General features: G+C 39.3%; 2 protein-coding genes across 2 annotated transcripts in view; both read right to left on the bottom strand.

Annotated features, from left to right (window-relative positions):
- On the bottom strand, positions 17,306-18,633 carry LOC109836010 (F-box protein At5g49610-like). Its single transcript, XM_020403957.1, has one exon. It carries the CDS (start codon positions 18,555-18,557, stop codon positions 17,394-17,396), a length of 1,164 nt encoding a protein of 387 aa, XP_020259546.1. The 5' UTR covers positions 18,558-18,633; the 3' UTR covers positions 17,306-17,393.
- LOC109837721 overlaps positions 20,767-22,918 on the bottom strand; it is a 3,410-nt gene continuing 1,258 nt past the window's right edge. Inside the window, exons 5-10 of the mRNA XM_020406065.1 lie at positions 22,369-22,462; positions 21,865-21,952; positions 21,720-21,793; positions 21,556-21,626; positions 21,375-21,428; positions 20,767-20,980 (exon numbers count right to left, since the gene is read on the bottom strand). Coding sequence (XP_020261654.1) covers positions 20,891-20,980; positions 21,375-21,428; positions 21,556-21,626; positions 21,720-21,793; positions 21,865-21,952; positions 22,369-22,462 — 471 coding nt within the window. The 3' untranslated portion in view covers positions 20,767-20,890. The remainder of the gene's footprint in view (positions 20,981-21,374; positions 21,429-21,555; positions 21,627-21,719; positions 21,794-21,864; positions 21,953-22,368; positions 22,463-22,918) is intronic.

Genomic DNA, 22,918 nt, shown 5'->3' on the forward strand with positions numbered 1-22,918 from the left:
GTTGAGCAGCAGATGGCAGCTGCGTTGAGCAGCAGATGGCAGCTGCGTTTGGCAGCGCTTGGAGCTGTGTTGAGCAGCAGATGGCAGCTGCGTTGAGCAGCAGATGGCAGCTGCGTTTGGCAGCGCTTGGAGCTGCGTTGAGCTGCGTTTGGTAGCTTGGAAGCTGCGTTTGGCAGCAGATGGCAGCTGCGTTTGAGCTGCGTTTGCAGCTTTTGGAGCTATGTTTGCGCTGCGTTCGTGGCTATGAACACGGTGCATCTTGATGCTGGTGTGCGGGGAGGACTTTCGCAGTTTGATTTGAAGAGACCGTCGATTTGTAGTCTCTTTCTGTCGAAGCGTTGCAAAGATCGTCATTTTGTAATCTTTGTTTTAGCTCTCTGATATATGAGAGTCGTCAGATTGTAACTCCCGATGTTGATTATGAAGGCTGTTTGATTAGAGCTTCCATCAGTTGTTGTGAAGGTCGTCAGATTGTAACCTTTAGCGATCTACGTGAAAGTCTTCAAATTGTAGCCATCTGGAAGTCGTCAGATTGTAACTTCCATCATCGGTGTTTTGATGGGGATCAGCTATCTATTGTGATTTTTAGACAGCCTACACCAGGTATTTTGGGAAGCGGGGCGTGACACTACATATTTCATATTTTACATTGAAATCTATAAAACGAAAAAGTGTATGTGTGTAATATTTAAGCTTTTAAATATAACACATAAAGTAAACACACCTAGACTAACCAAATACTATACCAAGTTATAGATCTTCAATAAGCTCAACTTGGTAGGATGAAACACAATAGAGAATCTTTGATTTGAATGCACAAATGGCCTCATTCCGATTTCCTTCCAACCTCTTTTAGATATCGTCGTTAAGCTCGATTCCATCCAACCTCCGACGTCGATGTTTGTCTCATTTACCTAACGAGCAAATACAAATACTAGACAAACGATGTTAGGGGTTGTTTGTTAATCATCAAAACTAGATTAGACAATAGGCTCATAAATATGAGACCTAACACTAACGTGCTATTTCTTTTACAACTTAGAGTATTAAAGTGCTACCTTTTTTTTACAACCGAGTGTATTTGAATGTAAAGATGGTGAACCAAGAGGCATTGAAGTGCCATTTAGCCCTTTTTTAATAAAAGTTATCCCTAATCTATTGAAACTATGAATTGGGGTTGTACTCACTTGGAACTGGGATAACATGCGAGACAAGATATTAAGGTGTTAGTCATATAGAACTAGAAGCCTGGATACCAATATTTTTTATAGTGTTAGTCAAATAGAATTCTACTAGAACTGGAATTGAGATAAATTAGTCAAATAGAATTCTACTAGAACTAGAATTGGGATAAAGTTTCAAAATTATTTCACTAACTATTATATCTATATAAATAGCCATCAACCTCTCTCAAATTATCCTTAATATTGGCGAAGAACCACTGAGCATAAAAGTGTGGCGAGTTGCCGAGTTTTCTCGAGGGGGGGGGGGGGGGCTTAAGCTCACATTGAACTTAAAATTAGAATTTGGATAATCCGTGGGATAAACTTTTAGGTGTTTGTCACATAGAATTAGGAAGTGAGATATTTTTTTATAGTGTTAGTCAAGTATTCAAGGGTTCCTAGATGGATGAGATTGTTTTCATCAAATCTGGATCATGAAGAGCATCTGACAACATCCTCACATTATCGTCATGCATTTTAACTTCATTTATACTAATATCGGTCACTTTACTATGAGAATCATTTTCCAGGAGCACAACTTTACCTTCAATTAATTTATAGGTGGCAAACTAATTTCTAGTGGCACACGTAATAAGTACAACAAGAGTTTAAAATCCTGTCATCCTTGGATCTGCCTGAATTTGTCGCCAGGAGAACAAAACCATCAGAATCATCCTCGATAAGGCCAGCCTCCGTGGTATCTTCTTTGCTTTGAGTTTCTTTCTTATCTTTATTCTAAAGTTTCCAACACTCATTCATAACATGCCCTTTCTTATTACCAATAGTTACAAAATTTGTTCTTAGTCTTCGACTTTGATCTCAACTTGGTTTCATTGCTTGAGCCACTCTCTATATTTCTACCACAAACATCTACAGCTTCAACTTTATCATTACTAGATCTGATCAACCCCTTGTCCATGAATTATTTTGAGAATAAAGATGATTTCACATTTTTCATTGAGATAATTTTCTGCCATATATCTCAGTTTCCCTAAAATGCTTGTAAGGGGGCGGTAATGAACATAATAACAATAAAGCTTGACTTTCATCTTCTACCTTTACATTTGCATTCTCTAAATCCATAATAATAGAATTAAATTTATCACGATGTGATTTATTTGATGTACTTTCTGTCACGCGAAGCATAAACAATCTTTATTTCTAGTGTATGTGAGAGTTTTTGTTATATAACAATGTTCTAATTTGAGCATTGCAGTCTTCTCCCGCAGAAAATCTAACAATTTTCCAAGCAACGATCATCCTAGCAAGAGGTTTGAGGAGTTGCCACATCCTCAAGTGTTGGTCATAACCGGGGACTTTTCTTGCTAGGAGATGAGTTTCCATTAAAGCTTGAAAAACCTGATTCTTCGTCAAATAGATAGCACTCATGCTATCACAATGAATAGTGATGGACCGCTGCAAAACACCAAGTTTCTACAAAAGCCCCAAAGCCAAATAGCATCCTTCACAGCCTCTGTAATCGCCATATACTCTGCCTCCGTCATCGACAAAGCCACCGTAGACTGCAAAGTGCATTTCCAACACACCGACGCATGGGTCAAAGTAAACACATATCCCGTCATAGACTGACGCTTATCCAAATCTCCAGCATAATCCAAATTAACATAGCCAATGCACAACTGCCCACCTTTAGTGTCCTGCTCGAAAACCAAACCAACATAGCTACCTGCCATGAATCAACCTCCAAACTCTGTTCGGTTTGTCTGAATGTAGTAGGCACCATCTCATCGATACTCTTCACCGGAAGTATATACGCAACTACTGTGTCAGTATACCATGCTGGCATCGGTATGTCTCTGCTCTGTCTCCAAACCGTAATAGAATCCTAAAGCTGAGCCGTCAGTCCTTGATCCTGCTCATCTGTACCCGTATCCTTCACATTGTTGACGTGCTCGTCTGGCGTCACCTTAGTGGGCACTCTAATGGATATTGTACATCTGGACAATGTAGAGCTGTATCGATCTCCACCACCTGTAAAATCTCTTCTGTCAGGTTGTTCTCCACCTGATGAGACCTGAGAAGCTTCAAGATAGAAGCCCCATTGAATGTGACATCCCTACTCAGCACAATCTTGATATCAACTAGATCCCATAGCTTGTATCCCTTAACACCACACTTGAATCCTATAAATATGGCCTTCCTAGCTCGAGGTTCTAATTTATCTGTTCTTACATGATAAAATGCAGGGCATCCAAATACCTTAAACTGGTCATAGTCATGTACTGGCTCTCCCGACCACATCTCCATAGGGTTTTTCCTCTTAATCACATATGAAGACAGCTTATTAATGAGGTGGCTCTCATATGTAAGTGCCTCAACCTAAAAAATCTTCTCCAATCCACTCTGCGACAATAGACATCAGACCTTCTCCAGCGAAGACCGATTTAACCTCTCTGCTATCCCATTCTGGTGTGGTGTATGACTAACTGTGAAGTGTCTCTCTATGCTCTCGTCCCAACATAGCTGCTGAAAGGGGTCTGATGTGTATTCACCACCGTTGTCGGATCACAAAGTCTAGACCTTTCTCCCAGTCTGTAGTTCTAATCTCTTCTTTCACTCCACAATTATATCTAGGACTTTGCTCTTTCTCGTCATGGTGTACACCCAACAACGTCTAGAATAGTCATCTACAAATGCGACGAACCAATGCCGGCCACCAAGTGATGCAGTCTTGGTGGGATCCCAAACGTCTATGTGCACGTAATCCATGATGCCATCGTCTTATGGATGGCTGTCCCGAACTTCACCTTCATCTTCTTGCCAAGTACATAGACTCAATCTTTCCACTCTTGGCTCCCTTCGATAGCCCTACTTGCACAAAGTCTGCAATGACTTTTCTCCTATGTGCCCCAACCTGTAGTGCCAAAATCTACTCATGTTCGCCTCTAAAATAGTTGAAGCTACCTGGCTAACCTCGGTGCTCCCTTTCAGATTATTCAAGTTCTGACTCCGAACTCCCTTCATCACCATCAATGATCTCTTAGTAGCCTTTGCTATAGCGTCCTCAAAGGTCACCTTGAATTCCTTTGCCTCCAAAGCTCCGATAGAAATAAATTTTTTTTTAGCTGAGAAACAAATCTTACATCATTCAATTCACGTACTACTCCATTGTGCATCCGAATCCGCACAGTACTTATCCCACAAATGCCACATGACTGATCATTTCCCATAACAACAACACCCCTATCAACTCTCTCAAATGATGCAAACCAATCTCGCCTAGGGGTCACATGATATGTAGCTCCAGAATATAGCATCCAATCTGATGCATCCAAATGGTTCACCTCGGGAGTAATCAAAAGAGAAAAGCTCGAATCATCTGAATTATCGTCTCTTGCAACGTTCACCTCATTGGCCTTCCAGCCCTTCTTCTTGTTATTCTCCTTCTCCTTGAGCTTCGGACAGTCTCTCTTCCAATGTCCCTGTTCCTTACAGAATGTACATGGGTTCTTAGCTAACTGGCGATGGTCTCTAGACTTTGATCTACCTCTATTACCACCTCTTAGATATGGGCTTCTTTCTCTTGTCGACAAAGCCTCTCTTGAAGTACTAGCATGGGAAGTCTCCATGTATTTCCTCCTTAAATCATAATTCGTCAAAGTGTTAGTAACTTCACTATGTGTGATAGAAGATCTCCTGTTCAACAATGTAAGCACGAAGGTATCATACTCCTTATCCGGTAAGGAGACCAAAAGAATAATAGTCTTGTACTCATCCGTGATCTTCTCATCCACGTTCGCTAAGTCCGACAATAGCTTCGTATAGTTGTTCACATGAATTGCAAGCGAGGTGCCCCTGGACATTTGAAATCTGAATAATCTTCACAGCAAGTGCAAACGGTTCTCAACACTCTTTGTAAGGTACTTATTGTTGAGAATCTCTCACATCTTCATTGCAGACGTCACTCCAATCACATCATACTTCAGCACCTGTTCTAAACAGGACCTGATCACCTCACAAGCGTTCCTATTCATCTTTACTCATACCGCTTCTTCATATTTTGGTGGCCTCTCATGGACCATGATGGTCTCCTCCAAATTCTTAGCATTGAGTGCGTCCTGTATGTCGCTCATCCACAAACTAAAATTGATCTTGCGGTCATATTTTACCACACTAATCTTGGTGTTTTAAAAACCAACTTGACTGTACCCGCCATTTTTCTACTTTCACCAACTTTTTCTCCCATACTCACAGACTCTAATTGTAAAGAAAGATCCAAACTTTGATAGAGTTAAGAAGTTACCCAACTGAACCCTAGATCAGATTCCAAATAGATCTCCTAACCACACGAGGAAAGCGAAATCTTCAACAACTCCACAACGCTATCTCCACCGAAGCTTAGAACTCCAAGAACTAAGCTTCTACAATGAATCTTTCTCCACCCAATTCCAAAACCCTAGATCTCAAATCTGGAGCTCTGATACTAATTGTTGCGCGCCTTGCGGAAGCATGCTCGCACACCGAATGAGTCCGTGAGGCACAAGAGAAGAGAAATCAAATCTAACACGATCACAATCCAAACAAATACGACAAACCAATCGCAAACACAAAGATATACGTGGTTCGGCAATTTGTCTATGTCCATGGGGAGAATGGGGAGATTTCACTAACTCGAGGAGACTACAAAGGGTTACAAATCTCTCAAACACTCCAACTAACCCAACCAATTGATCTCTCAACTCACTCACAATTTCTCCCTCTCAATATGCTCAGAACAATCAACAATCTCTGATAAACAATACCCTAATATCGGGTTTCTATATATATTAAATAGCAAATCCAAACCAACCAGGAAAACCAAGTCAGGGCCCAGAATGAGTCGCAGTCGACCGCCAACAAGGACGCGGTCGACTGACCAGAATGTCAAAACAAAGGCCTGCACAGAATCGCTTCACATTCGACCGCGTTGACCCCGCGGTCGACCATCCAGAGGGTCGAAACTGACCCTGTACCCATGCACGTTTTTGGTGGACCGCACAAGTTACCGCGGTTGACCGGACAGAACCAAAATCTGCCCTTCGTCATTTTCCTACAATGTGCTGTTTCTTTTTAGTATATATATATATATCAAATAACAGAGTTCGTATATACTCTGACCAAATCACTTCCAGTGATCACAAGTTAAAGATTTTACATCAAAAAAAGATTTCTAATTCTGGAAGTCTTAATGTTGCAACCTAAAGTTGCATATGCCTCAAAACAGACTTAAGATTTATATATTCAAAAGATGCACATACATTGAACAGATTTGCATGTACACAAAACAAATTTGCATATACATCAAAGCAGATATAAGATTTTTAAATTTCTGAGGTTTGAAGCGTATAGTTAACTAAGAAGCATTTTTTCATCCTTTTCTATCGGGTGAAGGTGGAATAAAGTAACAAAGTCTGGGTAATATTTGTAAAACTGCATGAAGGTGGGGGTTATGTGAAATTAACCCTATATTTTAGTGTCACCGGTTTCCCTTCATGAAATTATAGTTATAGAAAAATTTCTTTATGAAACAGAGAAGATGTTTAACCTTTGTTAAGAAACGAATTCGGGAATGGAGTAGAAAACTTATCCGAGCAACTTAGACGAAATTAGTTAATTTTTTTCATCAATTAGATGTTTACAGTCAGTTCAAGCAAATCCCATATCTACAAAATCTTAATCCTGATTCCTAAATTGAGATCCCCCCTCGCTCTCCCTCCCTCCCTCCCGTTGGAAACTAAAACAGAGGGACTCCCCTATAAATTGGAGAGGAAAAAAAGATCATTTTCGACGCATATCTTACATAAAACATAATCCTCTTCTTGCAAGAAACAAAAACACCTCACCCTCCTCCTTCAAAGGCCAGCTTGCTTCAAGAAAGAACCAAGCATTTTCAAGAAACCATTCTCTTTCCAAAGAAAACAAACACAAAAATGGCCTCTCAGGCTTCCACTCCCCAGGAAAGGAGACTCTCCGTCAGAGACCTCCACCCCTGCCGTCGACCCAGCACCCTCCAATGCCGGCTTCATCTACCTCGACTACTCTGCTGCTTGCCACGCCTTCAAACCTTTCAGCTTCAACCGTCCACGCCAACTCCAAGATCCCCCCTCCCCCTCCTCCCCCCTCAGTACTATTCCCAATTCCTTCATAGCCTGCTCCTCCTCAAAAGGCCTCCTCCTCTGCTACGAATCCGTTTCCAACACCTTCCACCTCCTTAACCCCTTCGTCAATGTTGCAGCGGAGGGGCTTCACAGACACAGAAGATGTTTATACAAGAATGGACAAATAAAACAGCACACCAGGATTTAACGTGGTTCGGTCAGTATGACCTACGTCCACGGGCGAGAACAGCAGAGAAATTCACTAATCACCAAAGAGAAGATTACAAAGAGGAGATCACTCTCTTGCCAGAGACTCACACAAAGAAAGAGACAAATTCTTTCTATCTCACTCTCTTCTCTCTCTCTCTCTTCTTTTCTCTACTCAACTGAGTTTTCGATGCTCTTAAACCCTCTCCCTACACCTCCTTATATAGGCTCAAAATATTAATAAAATATTGTAATAGGGTAGGTGGAACAGTAAAATGTTAGGTGGAGGGGTTGGTGATTTTTGTTTTCATGGGCAAAGTCAAACAACAAATCTCCACCTTGACTTTGAATATGAAAACTTCTTCTCTTCACTCTTGCTGTCTCGCCAGAAGCCCCTTACGGGCTTAACCTTCGCTTTGTTGAACTCCAAGCAATTCGAGGCAATGCTCGAACTTGCGCGAAGGTACGGGCTTCGTCATCATATCTGCTGGATTATCTGCAGTACCAATCTTCTCAATCCTGATGACTTTAATTTCTCTGATGAAATGATATCTGACATCTATATGTTTGGTTCTTTCATGATACATCTGATGCTTCATCAAATGTATAGCACTCTGGCTGTCACAAAATACCATAGTAACACCTTAGTGTAAGCCGAGATCTTTAACCAAACCTCTCAACCAAATGGTTTCTTTCATTGCCATATACTCTGCCTCTGTGGTAGACAAAGTAACCGTCAACTGTAGAGTCACCTTCTAACTAATGACACTACCTGAAAGAGTGAATACATAACATGTAAGTGATTGTCTTTTACCCAAATCGCTCGTATAATCTGAATCAGAATAGCCAAGTATTCTGCAATCTAAATTTGTGTTCTTGCCAAAATATAAAGCAATATTAGCAGATCTTCTTAAATATCTAAGTATCTATTTTACAACCTGCCAATGGACATTTTTCAGGCTTATCCATATATCGACTAACATTGTCTGTATGTGAAATATTTAGATAGGTGCAGACCATAGTGTACATAATACTTCCTACTGTACTGACCTAAGAAACACAAGACATATACTGCTCCTACTCTTTAGTCTGAGATGACAAATCTGCTGAAAGACGAAAATGAGCAACAAGCGGAGTGTTCACAGGCTTGACATCAAACATGCTAAATCTCTCCAAAACTTTGTTGATGTATCCTAAGATAAAAATATCGTCTGTTTCTGTGAATCTCTATCCCCAAAATCTTCTTCGCTGCCCCAAGTCTTTCATCTCAAACTCAAGCTTGAGTTGAGATATCAACTCATTGATTTTTGATATTTATTTAGCTGCAATCAACATATCGTTAACATACAAAAGCAAATATATAAAAGAACCATCATTGAATTTTTTATGATAAACACAACTATCATATATACTCCTAGAGTAACATGCTCAAATATGAAAATATTAAATCTCAGATACCATTATCTCGAAGAATGTTTCAACCCATAAAGAGATTTCTTTAACCTGCACACATGATCTTCTTTACCTTCAACAATAAACCCTTCTAGCTGATGCATAAAGATCTACTCCTCAAGCTCATAATGTAAAAAGGCTATTTTCACATCAAATTGCTCAAGCTCCAAATTATAATGAGTAACCATGATAAGCAACATGTAGATTGAGGTGTATTTTACAACTGTAGCATTTAGCTACCAAGCATGTCTTATATCTTACAAAATCTATATCCGGAGTTCCTTATTTCTTCTTGCAGACCCATTTGCGACCAACGATTCCTGCTATCTAACAAAATAAACGTCCATAAAATGCATAGTCAGTGTAGTCTTTAGTGTATATCGTTGTTGTATGAACACCATAACTAGTAACAAAAATGAGTAATTTCTTTTAATAAATAGCTGATTGGATGAAGTACATATAGTGGTTAGTGCTTGACACACTACAAAATTCAAAAAAAATATTTAAAATAAAATAAAATAAAATAAACCTGAAGATTAGTAAGTTTGAAGAAATCAAATGCTATTAAGAGTTGAATGGGTAGAAGTTATCATTAACCAACCCTAGTTTTGCTCAAGTAGAGACATGTGTACTTCTGTTTGAAAAAAAATCAAACTCTATTACAAAAATCTCAGCTTTTTTTCTTTGGTAGGATAAAAATCTCGGCTTTTTTTTCTTTGGTAGGACAAAAACCTCAGCTTTAACTCTGTTGCAGCGGGGGACTTTACAGACACAGAAGATGTCTATACAAGAGTAGAGAATAACAACACTGAATAAACACAGTGAAGACAAAGAGAATATCATACAAGGATTTAACGTAGTTCGGTCAGTATGACCTACGTCCAGGGCGAGAATAACAGAGAACTTCTCTAATCACAAAAGAAAAGATTACAAAGGAAATCACTCTCTAACCTCACCAGTGAATCACACAAAGAAAAAAATTTAATTTTCTATATAAATTAATTCTTTCTATCTCTCTCTTCTCTAAAACTCCTCTCTGTCCCGATGCCATCTCCTCAAACTTCACAACTCTTTTTATAGGCAATTGAGAGAGACAACTTGGTAGGTGAAATAGAGGATCTATGGTTGAGCTAGAGTTGTAAAAATTGACTAAGGTTCCGCAAGATTAGAAGGCAGTCTTTGTTTACTTATTCATGTCACTCTCACAAATCTCCACCTTAACTTGAATATGATAATTCTTCTTTTAACTCTTACTGTCTCGTGAAAAGCCTCTTACGGGCTTAACCTTCGCTTTGATTAACTCCAAACAATTCGAGACAATGCTCGAACTTACACAAAGGTACGGGCTTCGTCATCATATCTACTGGATAATCTGCAGTACTAATTTTTTAATTTTGATGACTTTAATTTCTATGATAAAATGATACCTGACATCTATATGTTTGGTTCTTTCATGATACATCTGATGCTTCGTCAAATGTATAGCACTTTGACTGTCGCAAAATACCGTAGTAACACCTTGGTGTAAGCCGAGATCTTCAACCAAACCTCTCAACCAAATAGCTTCTTTCACTGCTTCTGTCACTGCCATATACTCTGCCTCTGTAGTAGACAAAGCAACTGTCGACTGTAGAGTCGCCTTCCAACTAATGGCACTACCTGAAAGAGTGAATATATAACCTGTCAGGGATCGTCTCTTATCCAAATCGCCCGCATAATCTGAATCAGAATAGCCAAGTATTCTGCAATCTGAGTCTGTGTTCCTGCCAAAATACAAACCAATATTAGCAGATCCTCTCAAATATCTAAGTATCCATTTCACAGCCTGCCAATGGATCTTTCCAGGCTTATCCATGTACCGACTCACAACATTGACTGCATGTGAAATATCTGGACGGGTGCAAACCATCGCATACATAATGCTTCCAACTGCACTCGCATAAGGAACATGAGACATGTACTGCTCCTCCTCCTCAGTCTGAGGTGACAAATCTGCTGAGCAAGCGGAGTCTTCACAGGCTTGGCATCAAGCATGCCAAATCTCTCCAATACCTTCTTGATGTATTTCTCCTGAGATAGGAATAAACTTCCTTCTTGCCTGTCTCTGTGGATCTCCATCCCCAAAATCTTCTTTGCTGCTCCCAAGTCCTTCATCTCAAACTCATGTTTGAGTTGAGATTTCAACTCGTTGATTTCTGACATATCTTTAGCTGCAATCAACATGTCATCAACATACAAAAGCAAATATACAAAAGAACCATCATTGAGCTTTTTATGATAAACACAACTATCATATTTACTTCTAGAGTAACCATGCTCAAACATGAAAGTATCAAATCTCAAATACCACTGTCTCGGAGACTGCTTCAACCCATAAAGAGATTTCTTTAACCTGCACACATGATCTTCTTTACCTTCAACAATGAATCCCTCTGGTTGATGCATAAAGATCTGCTCCTCAAGCTCACCATGTAGAAAAGCCGTTTTCACATCAAGTTGCTCAAGCTCCAAATTAAAATGAGCAACCATGGCAAGCAACACGCGGATTGAGGTGTGTTTTACAACTGGAGAGAATACTTCATTGAAGTCCACACCTTCGGTCTGACTGTAGCCTTTAGCTACCAAGCGTGCCTTGTACCTTACAGAATCTGTATCCGGAGCTCCTTCTTTCTTCTTGAAGACCCATTTACAGCCAACGATCTTCTGTCCCCTTGGTGGTTTCACTAACTCCCATGTCTGGTTCTTGTGAAGAGACTCCATCTCTTCAGTCATCGCAACAGTCCAATTTCCTTCTTTCTTCTTGAAGACCCATTTACAGCCAACGATCTTCTGTCCCCTTGGTGGTTTCACTAACTCCCATGTCTGGTTCTTGTGAAGAGACTCCATCTCTTCAGTCATCGCAACAGTCCAATTTGCAGCCTCATTGCCACTAATAGCCTCCTTGTAGGTAGAAGGTTCTGGAACCTCAATTGATTCTGCTACACTCAAAGCGTAAGCAAGCATGTCTGCATAGCGTTGAGGAGGTCGGATCTGCCGTTTTGTTCTCCCGGTGGCAATATTATACTGTTGCTCTTGCGGTGTATCAGCATCTGTAGTTGAACCTTCCTCAGTATCAACTGGTTCAACATGAGCGCCCTCAAGCACTCTCTTTGAAGTTGAGCTCTCTAGCTCCACCTGCTTGCTAGACTCCTTTTCAGTACCTGTAGTGTCAATAACAAACTCCTTTCTCGGGTGAAGCATGGATTTTTCATCAAAAGTAACATCCCTACTAATAATAAACTTAGGTGACTTGGGATCAGAACACCACAATCTATATCCCTTCACCCCAGTAGCATATCCTAGAAAGATAGCTTTCTTTGCTCTAGGTTCAAGCTTACCATCATTAACATGAAAATAAGCAGAGCAACCAAATACTCTTAAATGAGAGTAATCAGCAGGGGAACCAGACCATACCTCTTCTGGAGTCTTGAAATCAATTGCTGTGGAAGGAGATCTGTTTACCAAATAGCAAGCTGTATTAACTGCCTCAGCCCAAAAGTCTTTTGACAAACCGGCATTAGAGAGCATGCACCGAGCTCTCTCTAAAAGTATTTTGTTCATCCTTTCTGCAACTCCATTTTGCTGTGGTGTATGCCGAACTGTACGATGACGCACAATACCTTCATTCTTGCAGAACTGGTCAAACTCCGTGGAACAAAACTCCATCCCATTGTCGGTTCTGAGGCGCTTCACTTTCTTTCCTGTTTGCTTCTCAATCATAACCTTCCATTGCTTGAAGGTTGCAAACACATCACTCTTATGCTCTAAAGGATACACCCAAACTTTTCTGGAATAATCATCAATTAATGTCAGCAGAAAACGAGCTCCACCTTTTGATGACACTACTGCAGCACCAGTACTAAAAGATACTCTATGGTGTTTACCGAAAACACAATGCTCATAAAAGTCTAATTTGCTGGTTTTCTGACCACAAAACAGACCTTGTTTGCTCAATATATTCAGTTCTCTCTCACTCATATGTCCTAACCGCATGTCACAAATGTGTAGTGTATGAATCTGAATCCTCTGAGGATGACACTACTGCAGCACCGGTCATTGTACTGCCTTCAAGGATATAGAGGGTATTTACCTTCTTTCCTTTCATCACAACAAGAGAGCCTTTACTTACTCTCAAAACTCCACCTTCAGCCGAAAACTTAAAACCATTTGAGTCAAGGGTGCCTAAAGAAATGAGGTTCTTCTTTAACTCTGGAATATGACGGACATTGCTCAATGTTCTAACAATACCATCATGGGTTCTAATCTTAATTGATCCGATACCAACAGTCTTGCAAGGATGTTTATTTTCCCAACAAGAACATATCCCACGATCTGATAGATTGATGATGTGACAAACCAATTCTATGCGGACACATAATGGTAGGTAACAACCCGAATCAAGAACCGCGTCATCTTGTGAATAGTATTAACACTAAGCTGAAAGAACATCATGTGAACTAGAAGACTCTTCAGTTTGATAGTGGCAACTGAAGGTTTTACATTCGTCCCGCAGACTTGACCTGTGAATTGTCCTTTGGCTTTGAGCGCGTGGAAATTAGGTTTTATATGCCATTTTGTGACAGTAATAAGCATTCAACATTCTTCTTGGCCTGGAGCTTGTGATCCTTAGACATGTTTCTAGATTTGCCTTACCACTAACACCGTTTTCTTCAGAACCGACCGTACCGAGCGTAACAAGCCTTCAGCTTATTCTCCTCTCCGTCCTAACAACGAACAGACACTTTCTGCGCTTAACCCTCTTTTGAAATGTAAGGCTGATTTGACATCCTCCAAAGAAAGTGTTCTCTACCGTATAACATGCTATTGCAAAATTTTGCGTAGCGAATGAGGTAATGAACATAACAAAAAGATGATGCTTGATCTTCTCATCAATTTTAAAGCATCAATATTCTTTAAATCCATAAGAAATAGTGTTATTCATCTAAGTGGTCTTTAATTGCATTCCTTTTCATGCGAAGGGTGAAGAGCGTTGCGTTCAAGTAAAGCTTTGTTCGTCAGAGATTCGTCATGTACAAGCTCTCCAACTTGAGTCATAAGCTGGCGGCGGTATCTTCATTTGCAACCTCCTGCAGGACCTCATCGGCCAAACAGAGCTGTATGGCACTATGCGCCTTCATCTCCAGCTCTTCTTTCTCGTCATCGGGCATAGATTCCGGCAACTTATCCTTTCCGGACAAGACCTTGAACAATCCTTGTTGTACTAGGAGAGCCCTCATTTTTACTCTCCACAAACTGAAGCTGTTTTTCCCATCGAATTTCTCCACTTTGTACTTTGCAGAAGACATCTTGAAGCCAACTGGAACAGTAACTGTATTTATGAACAGTACCGTATTTGTGAACAGTAACCGTACGTATGAATAGTGGTCGTATGTATAAATAGTAACAGTACTTTTGAATAGTACCGTACACGTGAATAGTACCCAGTGCCTTTAAAGAGTAAATGATAATCTAACTTATTTTCTAGGATCCACTTTTAGTGGCAGCCACAGAGCATACGATAAGCAGATACACGTACTCTAAGCAGGCTCTGATACCAGTTTGTTGCAGCGGAGGGGCTTCACAGACACAGAAGATGTTTATACAAGAATGGACAAATAAAACAGCACACCAGGATTTAACGTGGTTCGGTCAGTATGACCTACGTCCACGGGCGAGAACAGCAGAGAAATTCACTAATCACCAAAGAGAAGATTACAAAGAGGAGATCACTCTCTTGCCAGAGACTCACACAAAGAAAGAGACAAATTCTTTCTATCTCACTCTCTTCTCTCTCTCTCTCTTCTTTTCTCTACTCAACTGAGTTTTCGATGCTCTTAAACCCTCTCCCTACACCTCCTTATATAGGCTCAAAATATTAATAAAATATTGTAATAGGGTAGGTGGAACGGTAAAATATTAGGTGGAGGGGTTGGTGATTTTTGTTTTCATGGGCAAAGTCAAACAACAGTCAATGACTCCACCAGGTGCATACCTGACCCGCCAAGGCAGTACAACAACCACCCCATCCCTACGGTGGTCCTCTCAGTCGAAGACAAATCCGAGGACATTCCTGCATTTTCAATTATCTGCGGCACTCGATGGGACGATGGAAGATACTTTTTCGATTGGTACTATTCGAAAGATGACAAATGGCATGAAGACACAACAGCAACGGATATCGGGCCCAGTTCTCGTCTCAGGGAGGAGACCGGCGTTGGTAATGATGTTGGTCAAGGATTCTGGCTCACCAATGATTCGAATGCGGTCGTAAGATTTGATACTTTCTCTAATTCAGGCGAAAAAATCGACCTGTCTGGTTTGATTCTCCATTGTACTTGGAAAAAGCAGCTAGGCAAGGTAAATAAAACCAGTGTTGGGGTTGTTGCAATACAGGGAAGAACGGTCATGCTTTTGCGTCTTGATCCCCCAATTAATAATTTGATGAAACATTTTTGGAATATATTAAGGGTTCTGAATTTGGACCAAGCAGGGTTGGGACTGGGAGTGAGATACCCACATGTACGTGAGCTTCTGAGGTTCGAAAGTGATGTGCCTCTATGGATAGGCAATCAGTGCATTTTATGGGAGGTAACTTGTGGGGATGAAGATGACCCGAATGCAAGATTCCGTGAGTTTTATGGATGGGAGCATGCTCCTCTACAGGAATCGAGTACCCTTCCCTATATACGCTCCGAAAGAACCCCAGCAGAGTTCACTATCAAAGAAGAGAGTGACGATGAAGCGAGTGATGGAGAAGAAGAGGATGGGGTAGAGCGAAACAATGAGCAGGGTAATCCCAAGTGCATAGTAAGTAATGATTTGAATGATAGTCAGGAGGAGAATTGATCAGATTTCTTGTATGCATTGATGCGCAACAACAAGCAGAGTGTCTCTGAAGAGGACGGCACTCATTTGAAGGATGATCTGGAGGATGGGACAGAAGTATTTTTCTGTTTCTTGATCTTGATTAGTTATGAGTTTGGATGATTGTTCAGGTTCTTGATTAGTAGCTCTTGTTCTACTATACTGTTTTACGTTCAGTCTTGAGTTAGGTGCTATTTTTCAGAATTGGTTGATGTAAATTTTAGTCAAGAATTTTCTGGCTTCATGTATGTAACATTTGAGAAGGAGCAATTTGTTCAAAGCATCAGAAAGGTGAAATCAAGTTTCATTTCCAGTTACAAATATTTTGATGTTTCCTACGAGATTTGATCAGATTTTTTTGATGGAAGCATGCATGTTTGTGCAATTTTTTATGTATAGCAAAATTCATATGTTTGCTGTATATGCAATAGTTGCCAAATTACTCTTATTTGTTCCCCGTCATTGTGGATGATGTCCTTCAGTGATTGCAGGTCAAGCTCCCGATGAAAAACATGCTTCATCCATTGTGATAAGCATTGGCCTTTTTGAAATAGGTCTGACCGATAGTGTTTAATGTAAAGTTAAGAATATGCATCTTTTGATTAATAGTGCATTTCATTTTATTTTTCCTGCAGGTTATGGTCTTACTTTCTTATTTCATTTATAGTCGACCTTGTTCAGCTATGATTTTCAGAGAAAATGATATGTCACTGGACATTCAGTTTTTACCTTCTTCGTCTAACATAGTGGTAAAACATGAGCTTTAGGTAGCTAGGTCCATCTTAACGGAAGTGGCTGTGCAGCCTAGGCTTTCAAGTTCATGACTCTGTTACAAATACATCACAGCTAGGCTTGAAGTTCATGACTCTGTAACAAATACCCGGAAGATAACAGCCAATTAAGCCCCAAATATCTCAAACACACACACACACACACACATGTTAGTTAAGCAAAAGTTCTAAATGTTAGTAGTATCAAGACAAAGGACCACAGATAGGGTATACAGCAATTACAGAGTAAAGACACTACAAGCATATCAGAACATATTTTGATCATCTCTGTAATTTCAGGTCAGAAGTATTGGAGTGAGCCTAACTAGTTTAGAAAAAATAAGGTGAACTTCATGTCCCTGTTCCTAGTCGGGGATGGAACATGGTTATCAAGTGCCTGGGGTCATAAAGTGACACAGTAACTTTTAAACATGAAGGGATGACGACATTTCCGTAGTAAATTTACATGCATATTCATGTGCATTTGCCTATGTAGTTCCATTAGCAGCATGAGAACATGTATGAAACCGCATGTATAAGAAGGAAATAGATGGATACATGCAGAAAAGCATGTATTCTTGCATTCATCATACGATATGCTTAGAAATGTTATCACAATTTTTAGCAAAGTGTGAAAAGTGAATGTGAAAGTTCCAGCATGTACAAAGTAAAGAAACATGATGAATAAACATGCACGCACGCCCACCTCCACGCATGAACGCACACGTGCATGCTGGATATCATGTGTTGTATGGTAGTATCCGATCTGCACATCGATTTTCTATAACCCTGGAGAAGTCTCCTGTCTTGATATTGTACAAAATCACTGTATCCTCATAGTGAAAGACCGACCTCACCCTCATGTACAGCTTCTCTCCACCGTAAAATGGTAGAGGCAACAACTTGTTCATGTAGAACATGCGTTCTACCTTCTTACCCTTCCTCATCAGCAGCAGGCCCAACGGTAGAAAGAAGGACTCGTTATCCACAATCATCTGAAGATTATTCACCTTGTATATCTGCTCCCAATTGCCATTGTTGTTCAACAACCACACTTGCACATGGAATCCACATATTTTCGTGTATGTCAGTTGATCCTTACACACTCCCATCTCATTGAAATTTAAGCCAGGTATATTTTCAGGTAGTGTTATGATTGTGCAAACATCTTCCTCAATGTTGAATGACATCAACTGATTGGAGCATTCCCAGTATACAACTCCTTTGACATATATGGATTTCCCAAGCTTGATGAAGTCTCGGATAGTAACTTTTGCATTGGTTGAAACCCACTTGCTAGTGGTTGACGAGAAGATCACAAATCCAAAGGTGAGTATATGACGACGGCTTGCACGAGTACTCTCGCAATCATGACGGAGCTTGACAGGATGGATGATTTTGTAGTCTGTAGACGAGGTTTTTGACTCGAAAGCCAAAGCAACGGAGTTTACGCAGCCACCGCTGTCAGGGATGACACGGCCCTCGCTTGTTAGAGGATTGTGAACATATAAGAAACTATGGTTGATGGTATTATTCTCCAATTCAAGGCAGAGGAGGCCATTGGTAGAGCTGATGAGCCTAGCTCGATAATCATCATTAGGCAAGAAGGAGTTGGGATATGATTTGCAAACCGTGATTCCAGGCGTAGTGATTGTGTACACAAGCGTTTCATCTTTGCCAACTGAGACAAGTTGGTAATTTGGGAGGAACTTGAGATTGTTCCACTTCTTGCAGACGCACTTGAATCTGCAAAGCAATTTGTAAGGAAGCCGCGGGAGGATTTCACAGAGGATCAGTTCCTCCGGGATCATGCAACCTGCAATTACCGGAGCTGATGCTGGCGATGATGGTTCTCTCTTCTGCTTCTTTGTTTTCGTCGTAGCAGAAAACTCATCATCGTCCATGGTTTAGGGTAGCTGCGTGTAGCTAGGCTTCTGATATTTAATTATAAAGCCTGGGACTCCCTACTAATTACCCTCCTTGCATGTTAATCCTCAGCTTGAATATGAGATCAGTAATTTGGATATGAGGAGAGAATTGTTGTTCTGTTAATAAAATTTTAATTTGAGCAAAACGGATATTTTGTTTTCCTTGAATTTTATTCAAAAGCGACATCTTTTTAACTGCTAGTTTTTTTTTTATCTACATACCCGTAAACTGTACGGCGCCCCCCCCCTTAAGTTTATCCTTTAGATCATCGTATTTACAAATTTGCCTTATTTACTGTTACATTGTGGACGATTGTGGGTTATTCGTCACCGAGGCAAACCTTGAAAGAAACCACGTTCCTACCCTCTACTAATATGTAGCGAGGCAAAGATGAGGACAGAAAATGAATTTTGCCTTAATTATGTACAGAATCCACCCAACATCAAGGGGTGATTAGTCAAATAGAACTCAAAACTAAAAATAAGATAATTTTTAGGATAAAACTTTGTAGTGTTAGTCAATTAGAATTAAAATTAGAATAAAATTTTACAGTGTTAGTCTACTAGAACTCTGACAAAACTAGAACTGAGATAATTGTACAAAATTATCCCACTTTTTTTATTTTTTCTATACAAAAATGAGAGTTCTAGTCTCTCAAATTATGCTAAGTTTTAGATTGGAACTAGATGGTAAATAACTAGAACTCCTATTTATTTTATTATTATTTTTTTTATATTTTTCTTCTTCTTTGCTACTATGTCCATCACCATCATTAGGTCATGTCATCAAATCAGACCCTGCACCGTGTGGGGTTTTGATAGCCACACAGGGGGTCAGTAAATAACAGAACTGCCCCCTTGGTTGCCACTAGATGTGGCTCAGAACCTCCCGCATGGTGTAGGAGGTTCCCCTTACTCTCATTTGTCTGTGCGCGCGCTTTTTTTTCAAACCCATAAATAGTCTATGATTTCATATATCAAATATATTTGTAATCCTACAAACTTGTTTCACAGAAAATTGTTGGAAATTTCCAAGTTTGCTTTCTTGAATTTTTTAGCTTTTATTTTTGTATCCTAGAAAGAGAATGAAATTTTGTCTCCTTCTTTATTTTACTAACGTAAGCATGAAACCACGACAGACTCTTAGAATGGATGATTCATCCCATTCTTATGAAGGAATTCTTGATAATACTTAAGCGTTAAACATGAAATAGCAGGAGAGGACATTTAAAAAAAGCTCGAAAAAAAAATCTCTATGAACTTTTCTATGCCTCGTAGGGCCCAGTTTTTCTAAGGCTTGATTTGGCCTTTAAACTGGTTTGTTTTGGATTTAGATTCTCTCCAATTAGGTGGTAATTGAAAAGACTTCAATTCCTCTAGTTAATGCTATATATTCTGAATTCAATGGATAAAATTATGTCATATAAAACTCCACTATTATGATCGTAGTTTTCAAAGAATAGTGTTTTCCAAAAAAAAATAGAGGTTTTCAAGGACATAGTAATTTTATATCGTGGCTTAATCTTATCTCTTGAATTTGGAATATATGATAATGATATCACCTAATTGGAGAGGATCCGGCTCCTTTTGTTTTGGTCCACCTCCCCCTTGATAAAAATAGAAAAAAAAGATTTATTTTATGACAAGGCTATGGCTAGCTCCGGCCAAATTTTAGGGTAGTTGCCAAGCACTGAGTACTAAAAGCTCAATTCATAGAAACTCTCTTCATTACAGGATATGACAGTTGCAGTCGATCTAATTTATATCGTTGCTGTACTTCTTAAGGTAAACCGGAGGAGGAACAAAACTGGGGAGTATATAACCAAGAAATTCTTAACCAAATTTCTTGTTTTTTATTGTGAACCTAATGACTATGATCTAAATTATTTAGATTAATGCCCCAAGGACCCAAAATATAGGACCAAATGGTGGGACAGGTGATGTGTCCCTCCTTTATTGGTTAATGAGCTGGCCATGCCAGCTCATTAACCAATAAAGGAGGGACACATCACCTGTTCCACCCAATGATCCCATATTTTGGGTCCCCGTAGCAGCGCTCAATTATTTAACATGTGCAGATTTCTACTTGAAACTTTTGAGGAATAGGAGGCATGTTATTCACCGTTCACCAATAAGAACACCAGACAAAACATAAGCAGGAGAACTTTGGGCTACTATTCCATAGTTCACACATAAATAATCCTTCTTTATTTTTATTTTTTTTGGCCCGTGGTCTTCTTATAGTTAATCTACATATGTACACATAGCAATATCAAAGACATCAATTTGACTTCATAACAACTACTAATCTACAACTCGTCTTCGAATTTCTTCACATCAAAATCGTTCTCAACCCATGCAGCATAACCTCCTCCCATGTTCTTCACATTCTTGAAACCCTGCAGAATTGAAGAGCAACTTAGTTAAGATCACATCCCATGTGATGAAGAAAAACCAAAAAAATGGGAGCTAGCCATGCATGTCAAATATTATTTAGCAAATTTCCATTTCATCAGATCGTTTGTAATGACTTATCTCTGAAAAATTAGTTACGAAACAATTAATAGAGAATGAAAGAGGCAATTTTTTTACCGCCAAACTACCACCTTGATACATTTTGCATGTACTGACTCTTATAATGGTGCATACAGTTACTCCTAAAAACTTATGCAGATTGCTAGTTTCTTTGATGTGAAAAACCACATTTACTTCTAGAAGTTATTATCAAATATTCTGCAGAGAGAAAAATTATCCCTAGCAAAGGATAGGAAATTAAAAGCAACCGATACTCACAGCTTTGAGAAGATCAGTTGATGCTTGTAATGATCGCACCCCACATTGACATCCCTTCAAAAAAAAAAGGCATTGAAATTATGCAAGGAAAACTAAAGTCAGCACTCAGCTTAAATTATTTTGTCAGAATAACAAAAAATATTTATTAACCAAGAAAACAAGAGCAATGAACTTCAGTTACCACAACTATCTGATCTTCATTGTTGCAGACCAACGAGACCTGTTCAACAAAGTCCGGGTTCTTCACCTTTCCTGATTAATTATATATAGTAGTATCACTCACATTGTTAGAAACGTCGTAAATTAACAAAGATCATGTAGATAACTTAAGGCAGGAGCACTTGCCTTCTGGAGTGAAGAACCAATAAGGAACATTGAGTGAATTCTCTAGGTGGCCCTTCTTGAATTCCTCCACAGTCCTTCAATAAAATCCAAAAATTATTAGCAATTTTAACAACAAAAAATTATTGGGTGAGAAAAAATGGTCAACCTGACATCTAAATAACAGTGGCCCGAAGAAATGAGGCCTTTGGCTGAGTGAACATCCACGGTAACAACTTCTTCGGTGTGAGGCTTGCCTGAAAAAAAAACATGAGCAGTGTGATCATTTGATTGTCAAATGAGGTTGTCCTGCATCTAGGCGCATTTCCTAAAAGGAAATTAGTACTGGTTGGTATTAGAGTAGACCAACATTTGTAGACTATAGCTTTACTGAAAAGAAAAAGAATTAAAAAGACTATATCAATGCGAACCTATGCATCTTATAACTTGATTGTTGGTCACATATTTGCCTCACTAATGCTAATAACAGCATGTGTATCCTAAACTTTTGTTCATGTTCTTCTCTTACCTCAAAATGGAAAAAGAATTACTTAGCCATCTCTACTTGGTGCTAGCATACCGTGTAATTTGAGTTCAAGAATTGAAATAAAACATATGAGGTTAAGTCCTAAACATATCAAATATAGATAGAAACATGAACAAAATTTTGAACTACTTGATGTTTCCTCTTCAGGTTTCTTCACAGGAAATCCATTTTCCAACCACGCAGCATATCCACCTCCCACGTTTTTCACATTCTTGAATCCCTGGAAAAGTTTTAAGTAATGGTTTTAAATTGACATGCTAGTATACTTCCATATGCACAGAGGAAAAGAGAGGGATACAACTATCAAAAGAGAGAGATATAACTTCCGTAGTATCAGTGTGTTAACCTGAGCTTACTACCCCTCTAATTCTATTGTCACAAATAGACCCTTGGGAGCGAAACTTTTTAACTCTTTTAACCTCAGGTAGTTTTCAAAAAAAACATTTTTTTTTCCTTTCTTTGGGGGGTAAAAAAATTCAAAACAAATTCACTCAGACAACAAAACTAGAGTAGTAAGTTGAAAGCCATGTTATTAAGAGGGTTTATCCACGATAAATCATATATAAACATGTGATGGGCAACATGCATTAGCTTTTTTAGGCGGTTATACAATTTTCGAGAAATAATCAAACCCATTTAGGACTAAACTTATAAATTTATGGGTTAATTTCATAAA

The sequence above is a fragment of the Asparagus officinalis genome, chromosome 4 (assembly GCF_001876935.1).
Source record: "Asparagus officinalis chromosome 4, Aspof.V1, whole genome shotgun sequence".
Taxonomy (NCBI): Eukaryota; Viridiplantae; Streptophyta; class Magnoliopsida; order Asparagales; family Asparagaceae; genus Asparagus; species Asparagus officinalis.

Coding starts and splice junctions, on each gene's coding strand:
- LOC109836010 (XM_020403957.1), bottom strand. CDS start 18,557: ATGGACGATGATGAGTTTTCTGCTACGACGAAAACAAAGAAGCAGAAG.